Genomic DNA, 22805 nt, shown 5'->3' with positions numbered 1-22805 from the left:
AGGGAAAGGAAGTAGACAGTCCTGCAGACTATGCCAAATCAAAGGCATAGTAAAACTCTGTGTTCCTTTCTTCAGAAACAAGAGGAAGTAGGAGGTTTTCTGTTCCATGTTACAGCATTTCACTCATACCCCTTGCCTAATTTTTGTATTGATTACTGTATAATGTACACTTTGAATTTTCTGCAGCTCAAACTAGAAGACTACAAAGATCGTCTGAAGAAAGGGGAAGCCCTCAATCAAGACCAGTTGGTAAGCTTGCTTTTTATGCAGGAGTGGAAGGCCTCAAAACCTTCTGATCTGGCAGGAAGGATGGGTTGCTGAAAGAGATGAGTGTTTTTATAGAAGCAGCACCTAAAGGTATGTTTCACAAAACCAAATTAACAAATTATTGGTTATCAGGCTGAATGTTGAGCCCATAAGCTCCATTGCCTGTTTTAACCTTCATGGTGTTCCCTGAAGGAATAGAAGATCCCTGTTTATCTTTGCTCTGTAGACTTTCAGCTTCAGTGCTCCTGCACCTCTGTTTCTTAATGAGGTAACTGTGTACAGCTGAGCTATATGGCAGTGCAGTGTTAGAACTTAAACCTCAAGAATTCTGAGGTGGCTAATTAATCCTCATGATTTCTTCATCAGCAGCTATTACTTGAAATTGCCTGTTGTCTGCACAGTGCTGTTGGTTACAAGTAGCTGTTAATATAACTGACAGTGCTGGCTCTCTTTTGTCTTGGTCTGGAATGGATTTTAGATCCAAAACCAAGTTACTGTAACTTGAAAACTTTAGCAGAGCTGAGTAGTAGTGTCACATAATCCAAAGAGTTTATTGCTCTACTAATCTAGGAGTCACATTTTTAAAATGTAGTGGACACATGTTAAAGAGTAATTATCTGATGAGGAGTACTGACACTTCAGTGATAGAGCTGATCCTGCTAATGAACCAGCTGGAAAAATGTCACTGATTGCTAACTTGATCACAGTGCAGCAGTCTGAGAACACAAATTCTATTTTCTTACTGTGAATCATTTGTGAAAGAGTTAGACATAAGTGGAATAAGAGGGTAAAATGGCACCTTCTTAGAAGCAGTACCTTCTTACACCTGTTGGAGTAAATTGTCACTTAGTGCTTAGCCACAAAATCTGATGTGGTGTCTTGCCATATCAAGTGCAAAAGTAAATTAATTAAATCTAATGGTTTGGAGTAGGTTGATGACCTTTCAATTCCTCTCAACTCAATCTGCAATCAGGTGGGCAAGAAATTTTTGTGTTTAGATCATCTGTGTTCTTCACAATCTGTTTGCTGCCATGAGCAGTGAGACTGTTGAACAATGTTCTGTAAGTTGGAATAGTCCTGGATGTATTGACTGCTTTGGTATATGCCTTGCACTGTGAAAAGCTGTTAGGTGACAGTGTTTGGAAAATGGCATTAACTTGGTTACTGATTTTTAGTATTCCTAGCTGGGCTTCACTTTTCAAGCTTTAGTGTCTTCATCCCAGTTTCTGGAGTTTCTTAGGCTACTAAAATGAAGAACTGGATTCAGCCTTCATAATGGAGGTTACCATTGTAGAAGCACATATGCATTCAATATTTAATTAACCATCTTGTAAAGTCCTGTGCTTCAGTGGTTAAGACACAGAAATACTGCATTTCTACCTTTCAAATGCAAATTTGTGGTGTATGTACAAATTGAAGCTGGAGTAGAGCTTAATAGATCTTAACAGCTAAAGAAACCAACTGCCTTATAATACAGTCGTGTTCTAATATAACTTGCTGTCATCTATAACTTTAATTTTCTCACACAGAGGAAAAAGTGCGTGTCTGGTGATGAACTTGTTTTGCAAGCAATTTGGATTAAGCTGTAATTACTTACTGTGTATGCCTGCCAGACCTAATGTGTGTGCTAGCCTTACATTAGGAAATATTTGTTTCAAGAATGAGGAGCTTCCAGCAGCTTATTGTGCTTTTTGCAAGCTGAGCAGATTTTCCTCAGTGCTGTTCTTCCAAGGTGCCGTTAATGAATGTTAATTACAGGTGTGACAGAAGAAAGCTATTGCTTTCCTGTGGGCTGAGGTGCAGCCTGCCATGAGAGCAGTGGTGGCTGTTCCTGATGTTTTCAGGTGCAGAGTTTTACTCTGCAATTTGCGTTGTTAAAAGCACAATTACTGTAACCTGACTAGTAAGTTGTTGGTGTTAATTGTGAGTCTTCCTCAAATGTGTGGGCATTGGATTCTTAGAAGTCATTCTCTCAAGTGCTAAGTGAATTGCTAAGTAGTACTTCAAAGCTGCTTGGTAAATTATGTGAAGACAAACCTAAACCACCAAGGTGAGAGCTTGCACTTTGTGTTGAGTAGCATTTAGTCCAGGTAGTGTCTAGTATGTGACAAACAGGGAAATAAAAGGAACTGAGCAATCCAAGTGAGCAAATGAACATATAACTTGTTTTCCATTTGCTTAGCAACACATATGGAATTTGCAGATGGCCCAAATCTTATTGGGACAATAGATTAAGCTTTTGTCACTGCACTGATGAAGCACTAACACTGCTGTGAATGAGCTTTATGGTAGACTGATGGGCCTGTTCTAGAAAAACCTGTGATATCATGTCAGGAGCATAAACCAGATTGGGTGTAAAGCACATGTGAACAACTGGAGTTAAACTTGTTACTCATGCCTTGTGGTGTGAAGATATGGGCAGCATGTCTGGACTACAGCATTTTGCTATCTTCAGAGCTGTCAAGGGAACTTGGAGAAATTAATCAACCCATTAAAAATGGGGTATATCATAATGCGATTAATAATCCACTGCAGTTATTTTTGAAGACTAGCCAGTAAAATATTGGTTTATTAGTAAAGACAGTAACATGGCTTCTTTTGTGGGAACTAAATTGCAAAGACTTATTTCTGGAGGTGTGACTTGTGTATATATTTCTTAAGTTTGAACAAATTTTCTTTAAAGGTGTTCAGTTAAGCATGAAGGTAGAAGATCTGTGCTGAATTTCTCCTGTGTTCCTTCCAGGGTTTTAGACCAGTCTGATTTTTAAATAGCTGTTTACCTCTGATTGTCAAGACCTATATAGGCCAACTTGTAGGATATCTGTCTGGTGGTATGAACTGGCTTTGAACTGCATCTCAGTTACAGGTGAATGATATTTGCAATTAAAGGACCAGCCACAGACACAGAATCTTTAAAAAGCTAGTTTCAGAGAAGAACACACTGAATGACAACTTCACCATGAGCATTTAAGTACAAGGCAGTAGAGTTGCAATCAGTAGTTTAGGCATGAAAAATAAATTTTTTTATCTATTCCTTTGTAGGAGGCAGTAGAGAAATATGATGAAGTAGTGCACAACCTGGAATTTGCCAAGGAGCTTCACAAGACTTTTTCAGGGCTTAGCCAAGATGTAAGTATAACTATTCTCCTCTATATTGACAGGAGGTAACTGCAGAACTTTGTGCTCCTACTTTAATGGCTACATTTCTATTCCAGTGTACCCCTTGCTAGGAAGTTCCTGTCTGGTTTCTCTGCAGCAGTGAAGCTTAGGCATATGAGGAGCAGTTGATTAAGGAGAACTGATTATTTGGTGCTTGTTAACCAGTTGTCTGTTTCTGATCACTTGGTAGGCAAAGGCTAAAGAGGCTTCAGGACTCCAGTGGTGGGTCCCTGAATGGCTGGGGCCTGCAAAATGAGACCTGGGAGGAGAGCCTGGAGCATCTGGGCTTGTTGGGCCTGGTGAAGTGAAGGCTTGCCAGGAGATGCACAATTATCCTTCAGACAGCAAATACTGAGAGGGTGGAGCTGGGATTTTTGCTGAGGTGTGGTAGGAGAAGCAATGATCTGTACTTGAAATAGATGCTAACAGGTAGGAGGAAATGGTCACTCAGTGGGTGATTAAACATTAGAAGCAGGCTGCCTGGGGAAGTGGTAAAATCTGTCCTTGGATTCCTTGTCCTCCAAGCAATCTGGTCTTGATTCCCTCCCCTTCTGGAGGCTGGGCTAGACAATGTCCCAAGATCCCTTCCAAAATGATTTTTTTACTGCTTCTGGTGAGGGAAAGTGTTGGTTTTAAATCACTTTGACTTCAATGAAGAGTGCATCCCTCAGTAAAATTTACCTGAAGCTTGTGGAGTTTGCTACTCAATCTGCCATAGCTGTCTCTAATAGTGGCAAGACACTGATTTAGTGCTTTATTTAGGTCTTTGTTCAGGATTTAAGCCACTCCATACATTATTTTTATGCAAGCAAGTGTTTTATCTTTGGAGATACTGGTCTCTTGGCTCAAGCAAATTCTACACTTATAGAAGATTTGACGCAAGGTAGTGGTAGGGAAGCTAAACATGATTAGTCACTGCTCTGGCATTATTTCTACAGAATGCTGAAGGACTGGTACCTTGTGACCCATTGTATCCTTATGCAGGTGTTTTAAGTAATCCAGCATTCTACCAGTTCATGTTTGTTCTTGAATTTATGCTGTATTTAAAGGCTAACCCACCTTGTTTTTAACTTGGCTGTGCTTCTGCTGGTATGGATTCTACAGTCAATAGCCATTGCTGGAACACTAGGGGCCATTCTGGCAACACCAACCTTGCATCCTTTGCAGTGTGTTGTAGGGAACAAAATTTTCATAGATTGTGACACATATTGAGGCATTTTAAATTCTGCAGTTACTTGGATGGCTTCTGCTGGGTAGTTCTGTTAGTGCATGATGAGAGGCTTGACTGCATATTCTCTGTGTTCTGTAATTTCATGTTGTTGCTTATTTAATGAGTGCTTTAGCCTTCTGCCAACAGAAATGATTGTAGGATTCTGCTGTATCCTTTAAGCTGGGATATTCAAAAGTGAAGAGCAGTTGTCTTACCAGGAGAGACTTGAGATAACTTCTGCCTCTCTAACTCTGTGGTAAATGCTAAAGGTCAGCTAGGCCTGGAATGATGCATTGGTATCAATTCCATCAATTTCTGTACAATCTGTTACAATAAAACAACTAGCATGCATAATCAGGGTCTAGATATCACAAAGGCATATCGCAAGTGAAGCTACCAGTATCCAGTTTGACTGAAAGTTAGATGTGTAGATGATTAGTAGATAAATGGAGAGCTCTTCCAAAGGAGGAGCTTAAAAAATTCTGGATATCTGAATAATTAGGAGCTTATCTAAACCAAAATGAATGGTTGGTTTCCTCATTGTAGGATAATCAGTACTAGAACTCAGTGTTTTGTCCTAGAATCTTGTTAGTAAACAGGATTAAACCCTATATTGTGTTTGTTGGATTTTGCTTTAAAATAGCTGCTGAAAGCACAGAAGAAGGCTCAGAGGAGAGAGAGCCTACTGAAGCTGGAAGCAGAGAAGAAGAAGCTGCGTACAATACTTCAAGTCCAGTATGTGCTACAGAACTTCACTCAAGAGCATGTTCAGAAAGATTTCAAAGGTGGTGTGAATGGTGCAATATACCTGCCTTCTAAAGAACTAGACTACCTCATAAGATTTGCAAAACTGACATGTCCAGAAAGAAATGAGAACTTGAGGTAAGTCCGGGGGGGGGGGGGGGTTTGTCTATTAGTATGCTTCAATTGTTGTGGTAAATGTCCTCTGTTTGACACTGCTGTGTCTTTAAATACCATGTTTTGTAATGTGAACGTTCTCTTCAGTACATTTGCTTTTGTCTGAGGTTAAGAATGTAAAGATTTACATTCTTTAATGGAGCTTTAGAGGGAAGCTGCAGTAATTACAGCCTCAGGTGCAGGTTGCAGACAGACTTTGCCATTTTACATCTCCCTGTGGGACTGAGGGGACACAGTCCAATACCATCCTTAGCAGGGAGCCTGGGGATGTGCTGTTTTTCTGTGGTCTCACTGCTCATGAAATGAAAAAAGTGCAGTTAAATCAGAACTCTTTCTGTATTCCATTTGCATTGATGATTCAGGTGTGCTTCTTTATTCCAAGGAATGTAACATGGTGCTCCTGAGGTGCTCTTGCTGTTAGATTCAAAGTGATTTTTAAAAATTGCCTGAAGTTTTTGGTACCTCTGCACTAAATGTCATGCATGTCACCATGGTGTTGGAGAGGTAATGTCAGTGCTCATGTGGCACTGCTCTGGTGCTGTGATGGCTCATGCTTAGTGTGACAGCCCGTCTGGTAGGGTAGTGCAGCAAGAATTCTATTTGAATATGGAATAAGTAGTTACTAGGTGGTAAGCTGAGACACTTTATGGATAAGTCATGTTTGACTATGGGCTAATTCTTTAAGTGCCTCAAAATTCCAGTCACTTGTCATACACTAGACTTGCCTAGTCTTTGCTCTTTAGTTAACTACTTCCAAAGAACTGCTGCTTATAAAAAGCTACATCCCAATGAAGTAACTTTGTTTCTAGTTGACTCTCATGGTATTACTTCTACAAGAAGCTTAATCCTTTCCTTTGGGATACTGTGTTTCATGGCATTGCACTGAAAACTCCATCTTCTGGAGGAGGTGGATCTTGGACCTATAGTAAGGTTTCCCAGGAGCTGCTAGTCAGTGAGAATGGCAGCTATTGTTGGTTGCACCTGTACAAGTTCATCCAATAAATGGGACCAGCTGCTTAAACAGCACTTGTTGCCCTGTTTGGGAACCCTGGCTTGTAATAAAATTCAGCCATGTGGTTTTGTGGGACAGTGCTTAGGATCTCTATATTGACCAACAAAAGAAGTTAGGCTTTCTAGGTTAAATCCTGTTCAGACAGAGACAACTGAATTGCTTCCAGTGATTTCAGGGCTTATATTCACTCTGTGTGTGCAGGAAATAAGTGAAGGCTGGACACTAGTGAATGTTGTAAAATGAGGGGGTGTTGGGACAGTGCAGCCCTTGATTTTGGCTGTGGTTCTACCTGGTAAAATGGTAATTTGTTTCAGTGTTGAAGACCAGATGGAGCAATCATCTCTCTACTTCTGGGACCTTCTAGAAGGAAGTGAGAAACCTGTGGTTGGAACAACATGTGAGTGTCTCATCTAGAGAAATAACTTAAAGATCTAAAATTTGTGTGCTTGTTAAACATCTTAAAACCAGTGAATACACATGGAAGGTCACCAAACTAACCACTTTCAGGTGATGTGTGTATCTTGATTATCCAAGGATGAATGGCTGTTCCTAGTTCAGTTAAGTGCAGGTCAATCAATGCCACCTGATTTCCTTTTCCAGTCAAGACTTTTCAATCGGTATACTAGCATATTTTTGAGAAATACTGATGGTAGCAATTGAAAACCCGATGCATGAATACCTTTCAGAACAGTGGGAAGCTTTTTGTTTAGTTATGTGCAAATGGGTTAAGCTTGGAACAGTTCCCAGCCATGAAATGCTTAGTTGAGTACCCTGATGTATTACAAAGCTTCATTGGCCCTGGGCTGAAGGTTCCACAGCATTGAAGAGTCTCCTTTCTTTGTAGGAGTTCTAGGCTCATACCTGTTGTCTCCCTGCAGTGCAGGATACCACACAGGCTGTTAATGGAACTTGCTGGGATTTCTCATCATGCACAATTGCTGTCTTTCTTTGATGTAATGGAAGTGTCCTTGCTTTTCAAGCACACCAAAATCTGTAGGACTCTACAGATCTTCCATTTGTGGCACAGTTCCAAAATCCCTGGATGTAAGCCAACATACACATTGTGTTCCTATTTACAACTTGCTTGTGAGGAAACTGCCCTTAATTGAGTTGTAGTGTCTTTCTATTGCAAACAGCCCTTGCTTGTTGTGTTTATGACAACAATGTCAGTAACTGTTAGAACAGAGCATTAGTGTGATCTGTTTAATTTCTACAGAGGTAGCTGAACTGACAGCTAGGTGTTAAATCTTCCCATGTAGTTGTGGACAAACTGCAGGCTTGGATTGCTGCAGACTGGTAACCTTAGCCTTGTATCTGTTGACATGAATAGATTGTTTATCAGTATCTCTGTCCCTTTAGTGTCAGTCTTGCATCCCTTTGTGTGCAAGCTAGACTTCAGATAATGCTGTTAGGTTGTTTTATTAGTGTTCATTGCCTTGGAAGACAGTTTTTTATAGCAATAGTAAATTCTAGCTTACAATTCTTGTTTGTGTGGTTGTCATTGGAAGGAGTGATCTTTCACTGAAAGTTCTTCCTGTTCTCAAGGCTGCCCTGTTTGCAGCTCCTCTGAAACAATTTCTAGAATCACTGTTAGTTCTGAGGTCTTACTCTGTACTTTCAGCTGCTGTCTCTCGTTTGCACAGAGGAGCAAACTGGACAGTGCTTCTCACAGTACAGTTAAGCTTTTGCTCACCCATGTCAGCTCTGAATCTTTTCCAGCTTCAGAGGAGTAAGTTTGTTCTGGGATCTCTCCCTTGTATTTCCCCTGCTTGTTTCTACAGTTCTTAACTTTTCTTTCTGAGGACCATCCTGTTATCAGCAAGAGTGTCTTGTAGAGTAGTTCCATTGTGACTGTTTAGCTTTACCTCTGCTGCAGTCTCACATGATTTTAATATCAAAGCTGGGTAGCTTGTACATGGGAAACAAAGCCCTTCCAAGCATATGGGAGACCAGGTGGCTCTGTGTTTACCTTGTGGGTGTTAAACACAAGCTGCAGCCTTGCCCTGGTATTGCAAAGATGTTTTCAACTGCATTAAATTAAGCAGTCTAATAAATAATTTCCTTTACAAAAACATTTTGCTATAGCTTTGTAAGATGTGTGAACTTGGAGTAACTGCAGTTCATATAAAGGGAGGAAGTAACAAGTCTTAATCTGTAATCTGAATGCCCCTTAATTTCAGATTTTGCTGTTTGAACTTGATGGGTTTTTACTCTTTAGATAAACACATGAAGGACCTGCTGTCCAAACTTCTAGACTCCGGCTACTTTGAAAGTATCCCGACTCCTCGCACCACTGTGCCAGTGAAAGAGTTGGAAGAAGAAGTAAATAGAAAACCTGAGAAAACAAGACAGCTGTCAAAAGGAGAGTCTGCCAAAGAATCAGGTGAAATATTAAAGGGTTCAGTTTTTATATCAGTGTTGGGATGGGCTTGAACTGAGCACTGAATTTGCATAGCTTGGTGTTAAATCTAGTGCTGTGCTGTAGCTTACTTGCAGTGTAGTAACTGAAATGGAACTTGCAGGGCTTGCATCTCTATTTTAGCTAGAAACATTCAAAAACCCTTTAAGTCATAGTAATAGAATGCTTTTGCCTTCTGAGCAAGTTGAATATGTGGGGACTGTCTGGTATGTAGGGAAAGTTACATATTAGAATAACAAAATTATGAATACTATAAGATGTTTCTTAACTCTAAACTTCTGCAGCAGTAAAACTTAGAAAATAAAAGCTTGTCTAGAAATAGCCTGTTGAATGGCAAGCTGAGCTTTCAGAATATCTGGTTTAGCAAATTGTACTGCTATTTAAATAGATTTAAAGAGTTGCTACTGTTTGATCTGCCTTCTGCATTTGATCAGTTGAAACAAATTAACATCCTTTCTCTAGAATCCATTATGGAGCTTATGAAATCTGAAATACAGCCACAGGAGGTAAGACACTCTACTGTTAATTGCTTGCCTTTAGTATTGTGATTTTTTTTTCAGACACACATTTATAAATGCTCTTCTGCTGTCCTTTTTTAAACTTAAAAAGGGAGTCTGAACAGTAATTTTAAGTGTTGCTTGATGTATGAGGCATTAAAGACTTGATTCCATTTGTTTTTAACCCCAAATTTACGGCATCTGGTGTTGTATTTTGGGATGAATGGAGCAGGATTTTACACGAAGCAGTTTAGTACTTTAATGCTCTGGCACTTTCCTGACTAAAACAAAGCATCTGCCTTTAGAGTGGGAGCATTGATCTTTTGTGTACTGTGGAATAGAGAAAACAGACATCTGCTAAAAAGCTAAGCTTGTTGCAGTAGGCTTGATATTGGTGGGTTTGAGAATGATGTTGGTCTTACTCTGATTTGTCAGGAAGGTAGGAAACCCGGGACAGGCTTTTGTGTGCACAGGGGTGTGTAGACCTGTTTCAGCAGCTCTTCAGACTCCTGAACTTATGCTTTGACTATCAGTAGCATAGAGATCATTAGGCCTGGTTCAGAAGGTGGGGAAGGGTGTCTTTTTCCAAGTGGAAATACTGGTTCTTAAAATGCTGAATCCCTGTTTCCCAGGTATCCCACTAGAGGGTGTACTCTAGAACAAGTTTTTGTAACTTATTGCTAACACTGTTACCTGACTCTCATCTGGTATCTAGCCAGAAAAAATGTCTCAGCCAGTGAGCCTTGTACATTCTGCACTTCATGTATTTACTTCCTGTTCATGACCAAGTGGTAACTTAGAAAAACTTAGCACATCATCACTGAACTCCCAGACCTAGCACTAAACACAGCCTGCAGTTGAAGTCCAGTGGTACTTAATCTGAGACTCTGGTGACATTTTAGTATCAAAACTCCACCAAGAATGAGGGTTATACTTGGTTACTGGGTCTAATATTTTGGGATGCTTAGCAGAATGTCGCTAATATAGTACCAGAGCTTTTTAGGTGCTTAGAAGGAGAGCTACTTTTGTAAAAATCACAATTGTACTTGATATTGTCACTGCCTAGGAGCATTGAGGATAAGGGCAGTAGATTGGCTCAGCTGGGTTTTACTTGTGCTGTTCAGCACTGTTCCCTGCTTCTCTGTGGCATGCCAAGCAAAGCTAGTCTGCAGTGTTGTAGGATAAAGCCATGGTCATAGTTTCTATGACTAGTGCTTAGACTGTCTAGGCTGTGCTTTTAGTCAGCAGTTTTCAGTAGCTGGGTGACCTTATTTAACTGACCTGAACTGTAGTAGCAAAATGTGTTCTTGGGAGCCATTAAGTTTCTTTGGTCTATGTAGTTTCTCAACAGGCGTTATTTGCCTGAAGCAGAATACTCTGTCAAGAAGAAGCCAGAAGAGCCCAGATCTTGGGAAGCTGAGTGTGCTAGAAAACAGGAACCTCCGAAGTCCTGGGAGATGCTTGTTGATGTTAAAGAGCAGGAACAGAAGCAGAAACAAGAGACCTTAAAGCCTTGGGAAGCTCGTGTTAGACAGCAAGAACTCAAGAGAGCAGATTCTCCAAAGCCTTGGGAAGCTCATGGTAAAGAGGAGGAACAGAAGTGTGAGTCCGCAAAGGCCTGGGACACCCGTGTGGAGGAGGAGCAGCAGAAGAAGCCAGAAGCTCCAAAGGCATGGGTAGCACATGTCCAAGAGGAGCAGGAGTCCCCCAAGCCTTGGGTAGCAAAGGTCAGGGAAGAGCAGGACCAGAAGAAACAGGAATCACCTAAGCCATGGGTAACAAAAGTTAGGGAAGAGCAGGAACAGAAAAAGCAGGAGTCCTCAAAACCTTGGGTAACCAAAGTTAAGGAAGAACCAGAAGAAAAGCAGGAATCTCCAAAACCTTGGGTAACCCAAACTAGGGAGCAACCAGAACAAAAGAAGCCAGATCCTATGAAAACATGGGAAGTGCCTGTTAGGGAAGAGCCAGAGCAAAAGAAGCAGGAGCCTGTGAAGGCTTGGGCTGCACATGTTAGGGAGGAGCCAGAACAAAAGAAGCAGGAGACTCGAGAGGCTTGGGAGAAAGCTGACAGGCAGCAGCAAGTGTCACCTCCACAGTTACAGAACCCTCCGAAGGCCTGGGCAGCTGCCAGTATGGGGCCAAAGGAGCAGATGGGCCCAAAGAAGTTTGATATGGAACCCAAAGAAGTGAGTTGGCATATGTAGTATTATCTGTCATAAGCTTTTGGCATTAGTGTATTGGAATAAAGCCACCTATTAGCAGAGGGAATCTAAGGTGTGTTTTGTAGGCCAATATATAGACTCCTGTTTCATTCTTTCTTGGGGGAATAATTCTGGAGGCTAAAGTTTAGATTTGAATAGCAAGATGGCCTGCTTTGCTTTTTACATCAGCACAGTATTGCTGGTTTTGAGCCTTGAATAACTGCTTTATGCATAAGACAGAAGAATTAACTTGGTTCATCTGTAGCTATTGGCTCTGGCCTCTGTTAGCAGTACAAAGCAGGTATGACTCATCCAGGGATCAAATACTTTGTGGCTGCATGTGAATAACACTTCAGTAATTTTTAGGCTTTTGATTAAAATAGCTGCTGATTCAAGAGAGATCTAATGTCTAGATCAAGCAATACCAACTGTACAGGGGCTTAAATATGTATTTCCAGATGAATGCATAAACCATATTGCTGTCCTGGGAGTCTAACAATAGCATAGTGTTAGAAGTATAAAAGAAAAGCCATTGCATGGCTTACAGCTGAGCAGGCTGCTACCCTTTGGTCACATTACCTTCTTTCTCACCTGTGCCTGGGTAGCAGCAACACTGGTCACTGTCAAAAGAGACAACTGAGCTCTGCTATGTCTGCCTTAGGTCACTAAGAGAAATGTTAATCTGAAGGTAGACTTCAGGAAGAAAATATGGGGAATTGAGCACTTCTTTGTATACAGTATTGTAACCACAACTGTCTTCTTGCAAGAAAGCAGGAACCAGTATATCCCACGTTACTCATGGCTAATGATTAAGCTTGTATCTTGTCAGTAAACTTGGCAAAACTGAAAAAATGGATGTTCTTGTGTCTAGAGACGGGAGCGCAAACCGAAGGCTGAATATGAGATTAAAAAAGTATGTAATGATGCAGCATTGGGTAACAATGTGGGATTAAGGTGTTTCATCTTGGACCATCTTTACACTCAATCTGAGTAGAATCTTGTGTTCACTGTGGTGGTGGTACAGGTGGAAGACCTGGTTGCCTCACTAAGTAACTCTGAGCACAAATAGGTGTTGTGCACCCAGTTATGCACAGTATTCCTGTAACTGAAACTAAGTACTGGAATAGTCTCGAGCACTTGTAAAGTCCCTTGGAATTTCTGGTGTCAGATTGCCTGAAATGCAAGATGCTTCCTAATGAGAAGATGCTTCCTGTTCTTTTTATATGGGATGGATAGATGGATGGGTTAAGTGATTGAGAACTGCTGCAGTGAGTAAAGAGGAGGGTCTCCAGTCATCTGGAGAAACTTGCAAACTGCTTCAGAATCTCCCTAGTGGTGTGCAGGTTTCAAAAACTGACAAAATTAAACTAACTGCTGGAATGTGAGGCCACTGAAGGGGGATTGCTGAGCTAAGTAAACAAAACATATTTTAAAGTATTCAAACCTGGATTTATGTAAACCATAGGATAACATCAACTGCCTTTATTTTTGCTTAGTAGCTATGGAGAAATCCTAATACTAAAAGTATATTGAATGAGTAGAAAGCAGGGTACTATCAACCTAACTAGTTTCCATAACCAGTTTTTTAAAAGAGATGTCTTTGACTTGAAGTGCATATGAAGAGCAATTAAAATCATGTTAAACTTTTCAGATAATTTCTTTTGCCCTTGCTTATATAAAAGAGAGGCAATGCAGTGCTGTAGCTGGATCTGTTTGACTCTGAGAAAAATCTATAAATGCTTTTATGCAGGGATGTAGGCATGGCAGATAAAAGATCTGTGCCACTGCTGCTGACCTCTGAGTTGAATCTGTTAGAGATCTGAAGTCTTAAAAACCCATGTCTTGAGATATTAAAATATGCTTGTTTAACTTAATATACTGTAAAGTGGAGTACCTAAGAATCTGAGCCTAAGACAGCAGGGTGAGCTAATGTGCAACCTGTTTAACCATTGTTCTGTTTAAATGTTTGTGCAACCTGTGGACCAGCAAGCTTGGTTAGAGCTGAATTTGTGGCCTGGTGTGGGAAAGCAAAACAGTTTGGCTTGTGCTGTCAGCTAGCATGTCATTAAATTCATACCCACTGTGAATGCTGCTCTGAGTAGAAAGCTGATTTTAATTGTGTATCTGTGGCAATCACTACTTACAGCTTAGGTATCACCATTCCACCTCATTTAGTACTCCATAACCTACAAACCTAAAGAGGAATTCAAGTCCTGTCCCATAGGGTGAAGTTTCACTAGTAAATGAGATGGCTGAAGTGGTATCTTAGTGTTGCATGTAAGTAAACCTTCAGTCTCTAAAAAATCCAGCTTTGACAGGAATCCCTGGTAAATTTGCATTCTGACTAGCCAAATTCCAAAGTGGTTGTTGGTTTATTTTCAGTGAATTAACTGGTCCTAGAAAAAATTCTAGATGCTTCACCTCTACTTTTAGTCGGTCAGTTCTCTGGATGTAAGTCAAGATACATTTTGCTGAATGTATGAGTAGTGTTGATGTTATGTTTCAGAAACATTTCTTATGACAAATTAAACTCTGAATTTACCAGTGCTGTTCAACTGTAGTGGTTCAAGCAGCATTCAGGTTAATGTTAGGTGGTCTGAGCCAGACTAATAGGTCAGAGTCTGCTACTAGCTTTTAGTGACTACCAGAAACAGCATCTAGTTGTAGGCTAGAAAGAAAACATTTCAAGAATGTCAAGTACCTGCTCTTCTTCAAAGCATCTTTTTATTAAAAAGCATAAAATCTGAAATACTTTAGTTTCCTGAGACTTTTCTCTATATCATCTTATATTGTAGTATTGAACCCTTAGGTACCAGCAAAACAGCAAATCAATATGAGGTAGCTTCACTGCAGCTTCTTCTGGCTGGTATATTTTAATATCTATATGAACTAGAAAATAACTTCTATGGAATGGATGTCTCAGTGTTTCAGTCCTAGCCTAAAGCCCTGATATCATAAATGTAACCCTGCATTCTTGTACTTCTTGAAGTAAAGAATGCTACCAACAGAATGCACAGAGTATGAGCTGGGGAAGGAGATAGAAGCTCTGACAAATTGTACAGGCATACAGGAATTTTATCATATCTGGAAGTAAGTGACAAGTCTTTTCTGCTTTCATGTCCTTGGTGCTTTTTTACCCTTTTTTTGTGTTTAATGTGGAAATCTCACACAGCAAGTCGACTATCTTGAGAGTTTTAGACCCTGCCAGACTTGACCTAGTTAGGTCAGCTAAAGGTGAAAAGCTTCTGTTACCCATTATCAAACACACAGAACCAGTTTGGTCATGTCCCTGTGTCTTAGTAGAAATGGTAGTGGAGGAAGAAGAGGGTAACAAAAGCATTAATCAGTTTGACCCAGAATGGATTTACTATGACAGTGAGTGCTGTAAAATTAAGACTTTTTGTGAGGACTAAAAGTGATGGACAGAAAGATCCAGATTGCCAGTAACTTAATCTATAACTCCCTAAGATTAACTTAATTAATCTGTCTTTTGTCCTACACTTATATCCTTAAAAGCTGTAGTTACTGTTCATTATTGGAAACTATAGCAATACAAACTTGTATTTAATTGTTAGTTAAAGGTAGTGCTTGTGCAGCAGAATTTCTAATTAAGATAGAGCTGCACCAAGATGCACTCTTTTAACTATAGAATAAAGCAAAACTTCTCACAGCTCATCAAGCAGTTGTCATGTGGGCCACATAGATAGTAGAAACTGAGTCCTGCAGAGTTAGTAATGTGCTGTAAGCTTCTTGCCTGTGCATGGCATTGGAATTCCTGCAAAGGCCAGAGATTGCTTTCAGAAAACTGTTGAAAGGAAATGCAAAAGTGTTTTAGGCTTGTCCTAAAAGTGAACAAAAAGCACTTCATCAATTTATGGTAGATTTAGTGTGACAGTTGTCATCATAGCACAAATACCCTTCTGCCATATATTTTCCAATGACTGTGCAAATAATAACAGTGCTGTACAATATGTTGAAGTTGTAACCTCTTGTTAGAAGCACAGCTGTATGTCCTGTAGGGAAAAAAAGGCTTTCACATGTTCCTGCACATCTCAGCATTTAAAATAATGCAACTAAATGTCTTCAGATTTGCCTCCCTCTAGCTGCACAGTCCAACATAAGAACAGTAAATCTTTGGAGAGCCACAAAAAATTGTGTTAAAATACTTCTAATGAGCCTACCTCCTCTCCATGCTGCTTTCAAAAGACATGTTAGACCATCTAGACAGTCTAATATTATTGTCACCTTATAAATAACAGGGCTTCTGCTGCTTAAGGAGCTTACTATAGTGATTTTTGTTACCTTAGACTGACTTGTTCCCTGACAAAACATTTTCCTCTTCTAAAGTGGAGTGAGAACCTGTTGGGATGGACTCTTAAGGAATGAGCTGAAATAATCAAGGAGTAATAAAGTCCTGCAGAAGTCCATGTTAGATTCTTGTGTGGGAGCATGGGTTTATTTATGCCAAACTGGGATGTAATACTTTCTGCAGGAGCTGGTGCATTGAGATTATCTGGCTTTTTAGTAGAAATACTTTGGCCTCATCCTGAGTTACTTGCTTGCAATAGATCTCTTAGGTGCAGTTTCTTCAGAATGTCTGGAAATGCCCTCCTAATAAAAGATCTGTACTTATTGTTATAGGCTCTATTGGGAGAAGTAAACCTTGAGTGATGTAGCTTTGATTTTTAAGTTTGTTCTGGCCTTCAACTGAAATGTGACTTTCTTTAGATGGAGGTGCCTAATTTTGCACTAGATGCAGGCAACTTATTTCTTTGCATTTGGCTATAAGAAACTGAAGTGAATTATTCCTAGTTAAAGGTGTTCCTGCCCATGGCAGGGGGGTTGAACTAGATAATCTTCAAGCTGTCTTTCAGCCCAAACCATTCTATGAAATCTGTGGCTTAATTAGTTGTAGCAACAGGAAGCTGATTAGCTGATTTTTTTCTAATAAAGTGAAAGTGTGATTGAGGAAATATCAATAAGAGCACAGAATTCCTTGGCCCACAGTGTCTGACACCTCTAGGTTACTCTGGAAGTATATTGGATAAGGAGCTTGTCTTGCTTCCAGTATTAGATTTAATGTAACTTCTCCTTATTAGGTGCCTAAACCTGTACATAAGCCAGCTGCAGAATTTTGCTCTACTTCAACTCTTCCGAAAGATCCAGTATTGAGAAGGGAAAAGCTTCAGGATCTGATGACTCAGATACAAGGGACTTACAACTTCATGCAAGTATGTTTTTCTCTGCTGCTGTAGCACAAAGCTCCTGCTCCTACTGGGTTAGGGAGAACAGTGCTGACAATGTGTGTTGGCACTGAATGAATAAATTTAGCCCTAATTAGCTAAAAGCAGCTTGTGAAGTGAAAATGTTTCATTTGTATCTAGAGTTTAATTTTTTTCTTCCCAATGGTGATATTTTTTTTTTTAAAGGAGTCCATTCTGGATTTTGATAAAGCTTCACCAAGTGCCATTGGTTCATCCCAACCTCCTTCAGTTACTCCAGCAAGTAGTCCTGTAGGTAGGTGGTACTATAAGTGTAAGTGGTATGTACAATATTGCAAGCACTAACAGGGTTTGCTTGGGCTGTGGGCCTGGTGAAGATAGATTGTTTAAATATAAAAAACAGATCATGCTGAAAGAATGGGTGGATATTGGGCTGTAGAACTCAATTACCCAGTTTGTTAATTTGGTTTCTTAATCTGGTAAGTCTCTCTTAATCTGGATATCTTTTCTGTGATAACAATATTTTTGTCATTGAATACCTGTCCTCTTTTACCAAAAACCTGAAGTCTTCAATTGGGTGTAGTTTGCTGATGCTAGGTTTAAATATTTGAATTCCACATAGTGAAAATAGTTTGCATCTTCACATACCAAATGTTTTTAAAAAATAGAACTGCACACCAAAACTATATGTAGTGTTTGAATTGAAAAGTAAATGTTGCTTAATGCATTCTATTGTTACAGCTTCAAAAGAGCAGAAACTGCCAAGTCAGAGTGATTTTCTTCAACAGCCCCTTCAAGTAAGTTGAAGTTAGGACTGCCTGAGGAGGCAGATGGAGGTTATTTACCAGCATGGACTTACACTTGATTTGTTTTTCTTGCCAGTAGTTTTGTGTTCCATACAATGTGGTAGCTTGTGAGTGTAAGCTCACTCAAATGCTGACAAAGCTGGCTGCTCTTTTGGTTGAAAAGGGGCAATAAATACTTGAAGTATGTTCACACTGAAATAGTTTGCATATTTTCCCTTTAGATTCAGGTCATAGCCAGTAGTCATGTGCAGAAGAGCAGCTAGTTTCTTTCCTAGATAGTGTTTTCAACTTCAAGATCCTTACACCAAAGACTGTATCTCAAGCTTTGGTAGTTGTGGTTAAATGAACCTTAAGTTCAGTCACTCTACTTGCATGTCTTGAGACTTTTGATTTTAAATGTGCTTCCTTACCATGAACAAGAATTCCTAAAAGACTGACTGACTGGTCAAAGACCCTTCAGTCCCTGAATTATTCAGAGGTTTACTTGGACATGCTGAGGGTGTGAGTTTTAGTGAAACCAAACATTTAAATTTTGATATTTTCAAAACCTTATATCTGTTTTTTCTCCTTGCAAGACTGCTGCTTCATCAATGGTGCTGCATGGTTCAAACACTTCCCTAGCATCTGCTGATCATGCTCTTTCTGGCTCTGAAGCTGAAGACTTGGTGACACCCCAGGTACCATACCCTGGCATTCAGATTTGTGTGACAGCCAGCCCTAACAGAAAGCTCAGCTGGGACCCTCCTGAATAACTGGGCTGGAACAACATGCAAGTAACAAAAGTAGTACAGCCTACAGTCTGGAATACTTAAAGATGGGTGGCAAATTCTTGCTAATACTGTATGAATGCAAAGTGAACAGTCTGCTGCTTGACACAGGAAGGGTGTGGGATGAAAAGTGCTCTCTAAAAAGTGTGGTGCATGTTCTTGTAGGAACATGGGAGCAGCATAAATATTTGCTTTGGTTACAGTGTAGAGTAATGATGACAAAGAGGTTGCATAAATTGAGATGGGTATTGTCGTGAAATTGCAGACTCTGTGTGTAACCTGAAGACTGAGATATATTCTCTCAAACATTAGCTGAAGAAATACTGGGAATCTCACTTCCCAATGTTCTGCTAAGACCTAAAACTTTGCTTGCTTAGTTGTATTTATGTGCAGATAAACATTCAAATAGCATTCAAATAGTGTTTAGAGCTGAAAAGTTTCACTTTATGCAGATCAGTGTCTTAATCTCTTGTGAATTTTGTTGCTGTGTTCAAGAATACAGCTGGCTCTTTCCTGTTGGACTCTATAATTGAGTGTGTAGATTATAATGGGAAATATTCTTTTTACATTTGTTTTGCTGATGTAGATGTTATCAGCATACTGTGTATGTAGTACTTAATATACTATATACTGGTAGGGCTCTTGAATCAGCAGTTTTGTCTCAATTCTTGACACTTTCTACAACTTCTACAGTACCATGGGTCTCCTTGTGCTGACAAGAATTCAATAATTCTGCTGTTCAATCTGATTCCAGAAGGCCTGTGCTGTACTATAAAGTGGAGCATCTGATTTTTTTGTAGAATGCAACCTTATTGTTTGAAATTAGGGGTGCTTGTGCCCAGCCTATCTCTGGTCCCTTCAGATTGAGAACTAGAGTCTGTCTTTCTTTTCCAGGGAAAGCAGTAGTTAAGTTTTGGTCCCAGCAGAACCAGGGAATGCACTCCATGGTGGCAGTGCTCCTCCTGGTGTGCAGGTACATCCCAGTGCTGTCTGAGGCACTGTGATCTGTGCATGCTGAGCACAGTACTGGTAGTCTTTAGCCCTAGGCTCTGTATTTAGGCATTAAGCAACTCCTATATGTAGCATTACAGGTGTGAGCTAACTCTAGGACACACAGGCTTTGCAAGGCCTTGTTCAACAGAGCTTACCATTTTTTTCCATTTAATTCAGTGAGACAGGTGTGTGTTGCAGACTTCACTGTAAATGCTTGAAGCAATCTACTGTTCTTAAAATGATCTGACTTTGCAGGGCTGCTTGTGCAACCAGTTGTGTAAGAAGAGTAATCTAAATCTGAATCTCTAAAGCTAATTACTTGAAGCTTTGGTTAAGATGACTGTTTAATACTTTGGCTTTGGAATTAATGTTTGTCCTGGTCTTTCAAAATCCATTTGATTTAACCTTAGTACTGGTGTTTCATAGCTTTACCAGAGCTCTGTAGTACTACTCACAATAGCAGGTGCATTATGGCTTTTTCTAGGCATCAACATCACTTTCTCAAGAGAATGAGAAATATACTTCCCAGCCTCTGTATCAGACAAGTTCACGTATTTCTGAGCCACTGATACCTAAAAAGATTGAAATTGCCCAGGTGAGCTATCACAAGTAACATAAATATTTAAGTTGCTGAAATAGTAAGGCTCTAGACATGTCCCCTTTTGACTCCTGTTTTGTGTAAATATTGGTGTTCTAAATCAACACTTCATTTTGCCATCTGCTCAGCTGAGGCCTAATGCTGGTTAATACTTTGTCTGGACAACTCAGCATTGTTTCTAATCTGAAACATAATTAAGTTGGAAAGGGGAAAAAAAATCAGACCCCCTAAATTTTCTAAGTTTCTCCAGAAAAGAGAAGTAATTTCTAATATCAGCCAAACAATCATCTTCTACTAAATGGAACCAAAAGCATTCTGTGTGTCCTTAGTGGAGAGAAAAATACCTAATGTCTCTTTATTGTGATATTATTCCAAAGAATAGTATGTATAGTAGCTCATAGGCACATTTCACTTAATCAGCAGAGACTGCAATAGAAGTACTGTTTGCTGAGGATGCACAGCAAGATTTGAAATTGTAAGCAAAAGCTATTTTGTAGCTCTACTATGTCCAAATGTCATCCTGTAGAAACTGCTGACTTTTGTCAGTCTAGGCTTTAGAGCAAATTAACTGCTTCTGTTACTGCCTGATAATTATCAAGTGACCTTTCATTACATTTGTTCTTCCCCCAGGCAACAATTCCCCTCCCAAGTGAGCCACAGTCACCATTGCCTACTTCAAGCACCCCCATGCCCTCAGTGCCACCAGCACAAAGCTTTCAGTCTCCTCCAGCAAGCAGCAGCTCTGTCACAATAACAGCAGCTCCCTTTCAGGCTATGCAGACTGTAAGTATGCAGCACACAGAACTGACAAGGTTGTGAGTAACTTGGAGTAACATTGAGGACTTGGCTCCTCTTGGAATAGTACAGAACTTGATAGGGCATTTTGTTTTAGCAGTAAAATCTAGATTAGTCCTCTGATTCTCTTCAGAGGACTTCAGAACTTCAGTTCTTCAGAACTTAAAACAGATCTAACAACAAAGATCCTGGTTTTGCTCTGTGTAGTGCCAAAAAACTAATACTAGGATATCTTAGTAGCCTTAAGGAACTAAGAGGGAGAAGTCAGGCCTGAAACCAACAGATTGATAGCGGTGCCCTAAAGTAAGGTGAACTGCACTTAGACTGTTCTTGGGAAAAGATTTCAAATACAACAGACTTTGTTGGAGAAAGGTAATCCTGAATATAGATATTAGGCCAAAATGCTTTCAGAAGCCTGAGTTTGTCTTGTTATACTGTTTGCTTCACTGGGGTAAAATTCAGTCCACTGGAATAATGGAAAGCATGTTTTTGGAAAACTGGTGTTGCTCATTATCCTTTGTTGTTAACAATAGTCAATGTACATATCTAGGAAATATACCACACAGTCTGAGATGTTCAAGGCAAATATAATCTGTAATGATATATGGCCTGAAAAAATAGTATCAAACATTGCTACTTGCTACTAATCTGCAGTGCAGGCTTAGAGAGGTTCAGAGGAAGGCTCTTCCTTAAGTACAAGGAAGGTAACATTATTTACTCCTGTTACATTCTTCAGAAGATGATAGAAACATTGATTTAATGTTTTTCTAAAAAGCAAGCTTTAGAGTCTCCAAAGGCATTCTCCATTTTAACAGAAGTACCAGTGTAGTTCAAAACTTGCTGGCCTCTGTCTTGCAGTACTGAGACTGATGTGGTAAGAACTGGTGGAGGAAGGTGTCTAAAAGCCTTTCAATCACAGGAGTTAACAGCTAAAACTTCTGTGACATCCTGGTGTGGTCTGTAGTAAAATCACTGCAGTGACTTTTTCTGCTTGGTTTTTTCTGGATTTGTAGAAGAGGCTCAAGTCAAACCTACCTCAGAGGCACAGAATTGTGATACACATTACAAATGAAGCGCCTTGTGGTAGGGAGGTGTTTTTTCCTAAGCTGGATGTGTTTAAATTATGCCAAGTGGTTGGGTGGTGATTTTTCTGAAAGTGGAGAAGTGGCAGCATGCTGTGATTAAGGAATCCAGAGTCTTTTGGGGACCCAGTTATAAGATAAGCATCTGTCATGGTATCAATATGGAGTCCCAGTCTGTCATTCTGGTTATGTCTGAACTTGCTGTCTGTGTTCAGAGTGCTTTGATCATAACAGTACCACTGAAAGTTCACTTGAACTATTACCATGTTTTCAGAGATGTTAAATGTCTGAGATTGCTCTTGGGACTTTTGGGGAAGCCTGACAAACATCTGTCACTAAGTCACAAGGATGTTCATTCCTCTTGTAGTGGTAGAAATCTTGAACTTTGCAGTGCAGGGTTTTCTTCTTCCCTGCATTGCTTAGGTTCTCATTGCTGCCAGGAAAGCACAGCCATTGGACTTGAGTAGATAAGCCAGGATGATTCCCTGCCAAATAGCAGTATCACAGTGACAGTAATGGAAGTATCTAATTACAGGTCCTCAAACATCCCATTGCTGCTATTGTGCTTATGGAAGCTTAAAGGCAGGCCTGACCTGTAGCCCTAGTCCTTGATTTGAATTCCACCTGTAACCCTCACTGCAGGAAAAAGCAGACCACTTGGTATGAATTCTTTAGGGTGTGGGTATTGACAGCTTGACTGCCCTCCCTTCTCAAATTCCTTTTAGGAAAAGGATAGCTTTGGATCACTTTATTTACCAGATGAAGTGATCAAAAATTAAAAATAAAACAAATAAGTTAGTTTTACTTTACAGTGGTCCAAAATTTATGCTCAACACTTCAGTATCATGAGCCATTTCTA

At 39.9% G+C, this 22805-nt stretch overlaps 1 protein-coding gene across 6 annotated transcripts in view; it reads left to right on the top strand.

Moving 5' to 3' along the window:
- The window catches only part of CAPRIN2 (caprin family member 2), a 32000-nt gene that overhangs the window by 1727 nt on the left and 7468 nt on the right, over positions 1 to 22805 (top strand). For 3 of the 6 annotated variants that reach the window (XM_058804519.1, XM_058804520.1, XM_058804518.1), the window contains exons 2-15: positions 187 to 249; positions 3310 to 3396; positions 5280 to 5518; positions 6881 to 6963; positions 8785 to 8949; positions 9448 to 9491; positions 10823 to 11668; positions 12555 to 12596; positions 16783 to 16914; positions 17113 to 17200; positions 17647 to 17702; positions 18287 to 18388; positions 19956 to 20066; positions 20700 to 20852. In XM_058804519.1, coding sequence (XP_058660502.1) covers positions 187 to 249; positions 3310 to 3396; positions 5280 to 5518; positions 6881 to 6963; positions 8785 to 8949; positions 9448 to 9491; positions 10823 to 11668; positions 12555 to 12596; positions 16783 to 16914; positions 17113 to 17200; positions 17647 to 17702; positions 18287 to 18388; positions 19956 to 20066; positions 20700 to 20852 — 2211 coding nt within the window. The remainder of the gene's footprint in view (positions 1 to 186; positions 250 to 3309; positions 3397 to 5279; positions 5519 to 6880; positions 6964 to 8784; positions 8950 to 9447; positions 9492 to 10822; positions 11669 to 12554; positions 12597 to 16782; positions 16915 to 17112; positions 17201 to 17646; positions 17703 to 18286; positions 18389 to 19955; positions 20067 to 20699; positions 20853 to 22805) is intronic. The other 3 variants (XM_058804517.1, XM_058804522.1, XM_058804521.1) reach the window with 2 other exon arrangements.

This window comes from Ammospiza caudacuta, chromosome 5, assembly GCF_027887145.1.
Source record: "Ammospiza caudacuta isolate bAmmCau1 chromosome 5, bAmmCau1.pri, whole genome shotgun sequence".
In the NCBI taxonomy this organism is placed as follows: domain Eukaryota; kingdom Metazoa; phylum Chordata; class Aves; order Passeriformes; family Passerellidae; genus Ammospiza; species Ammospiza caudacuta.
Note: the sequence above shows the minus strand (reverse complement) of the source record. Positions and strands in the feature narration are given on the sequence as shown.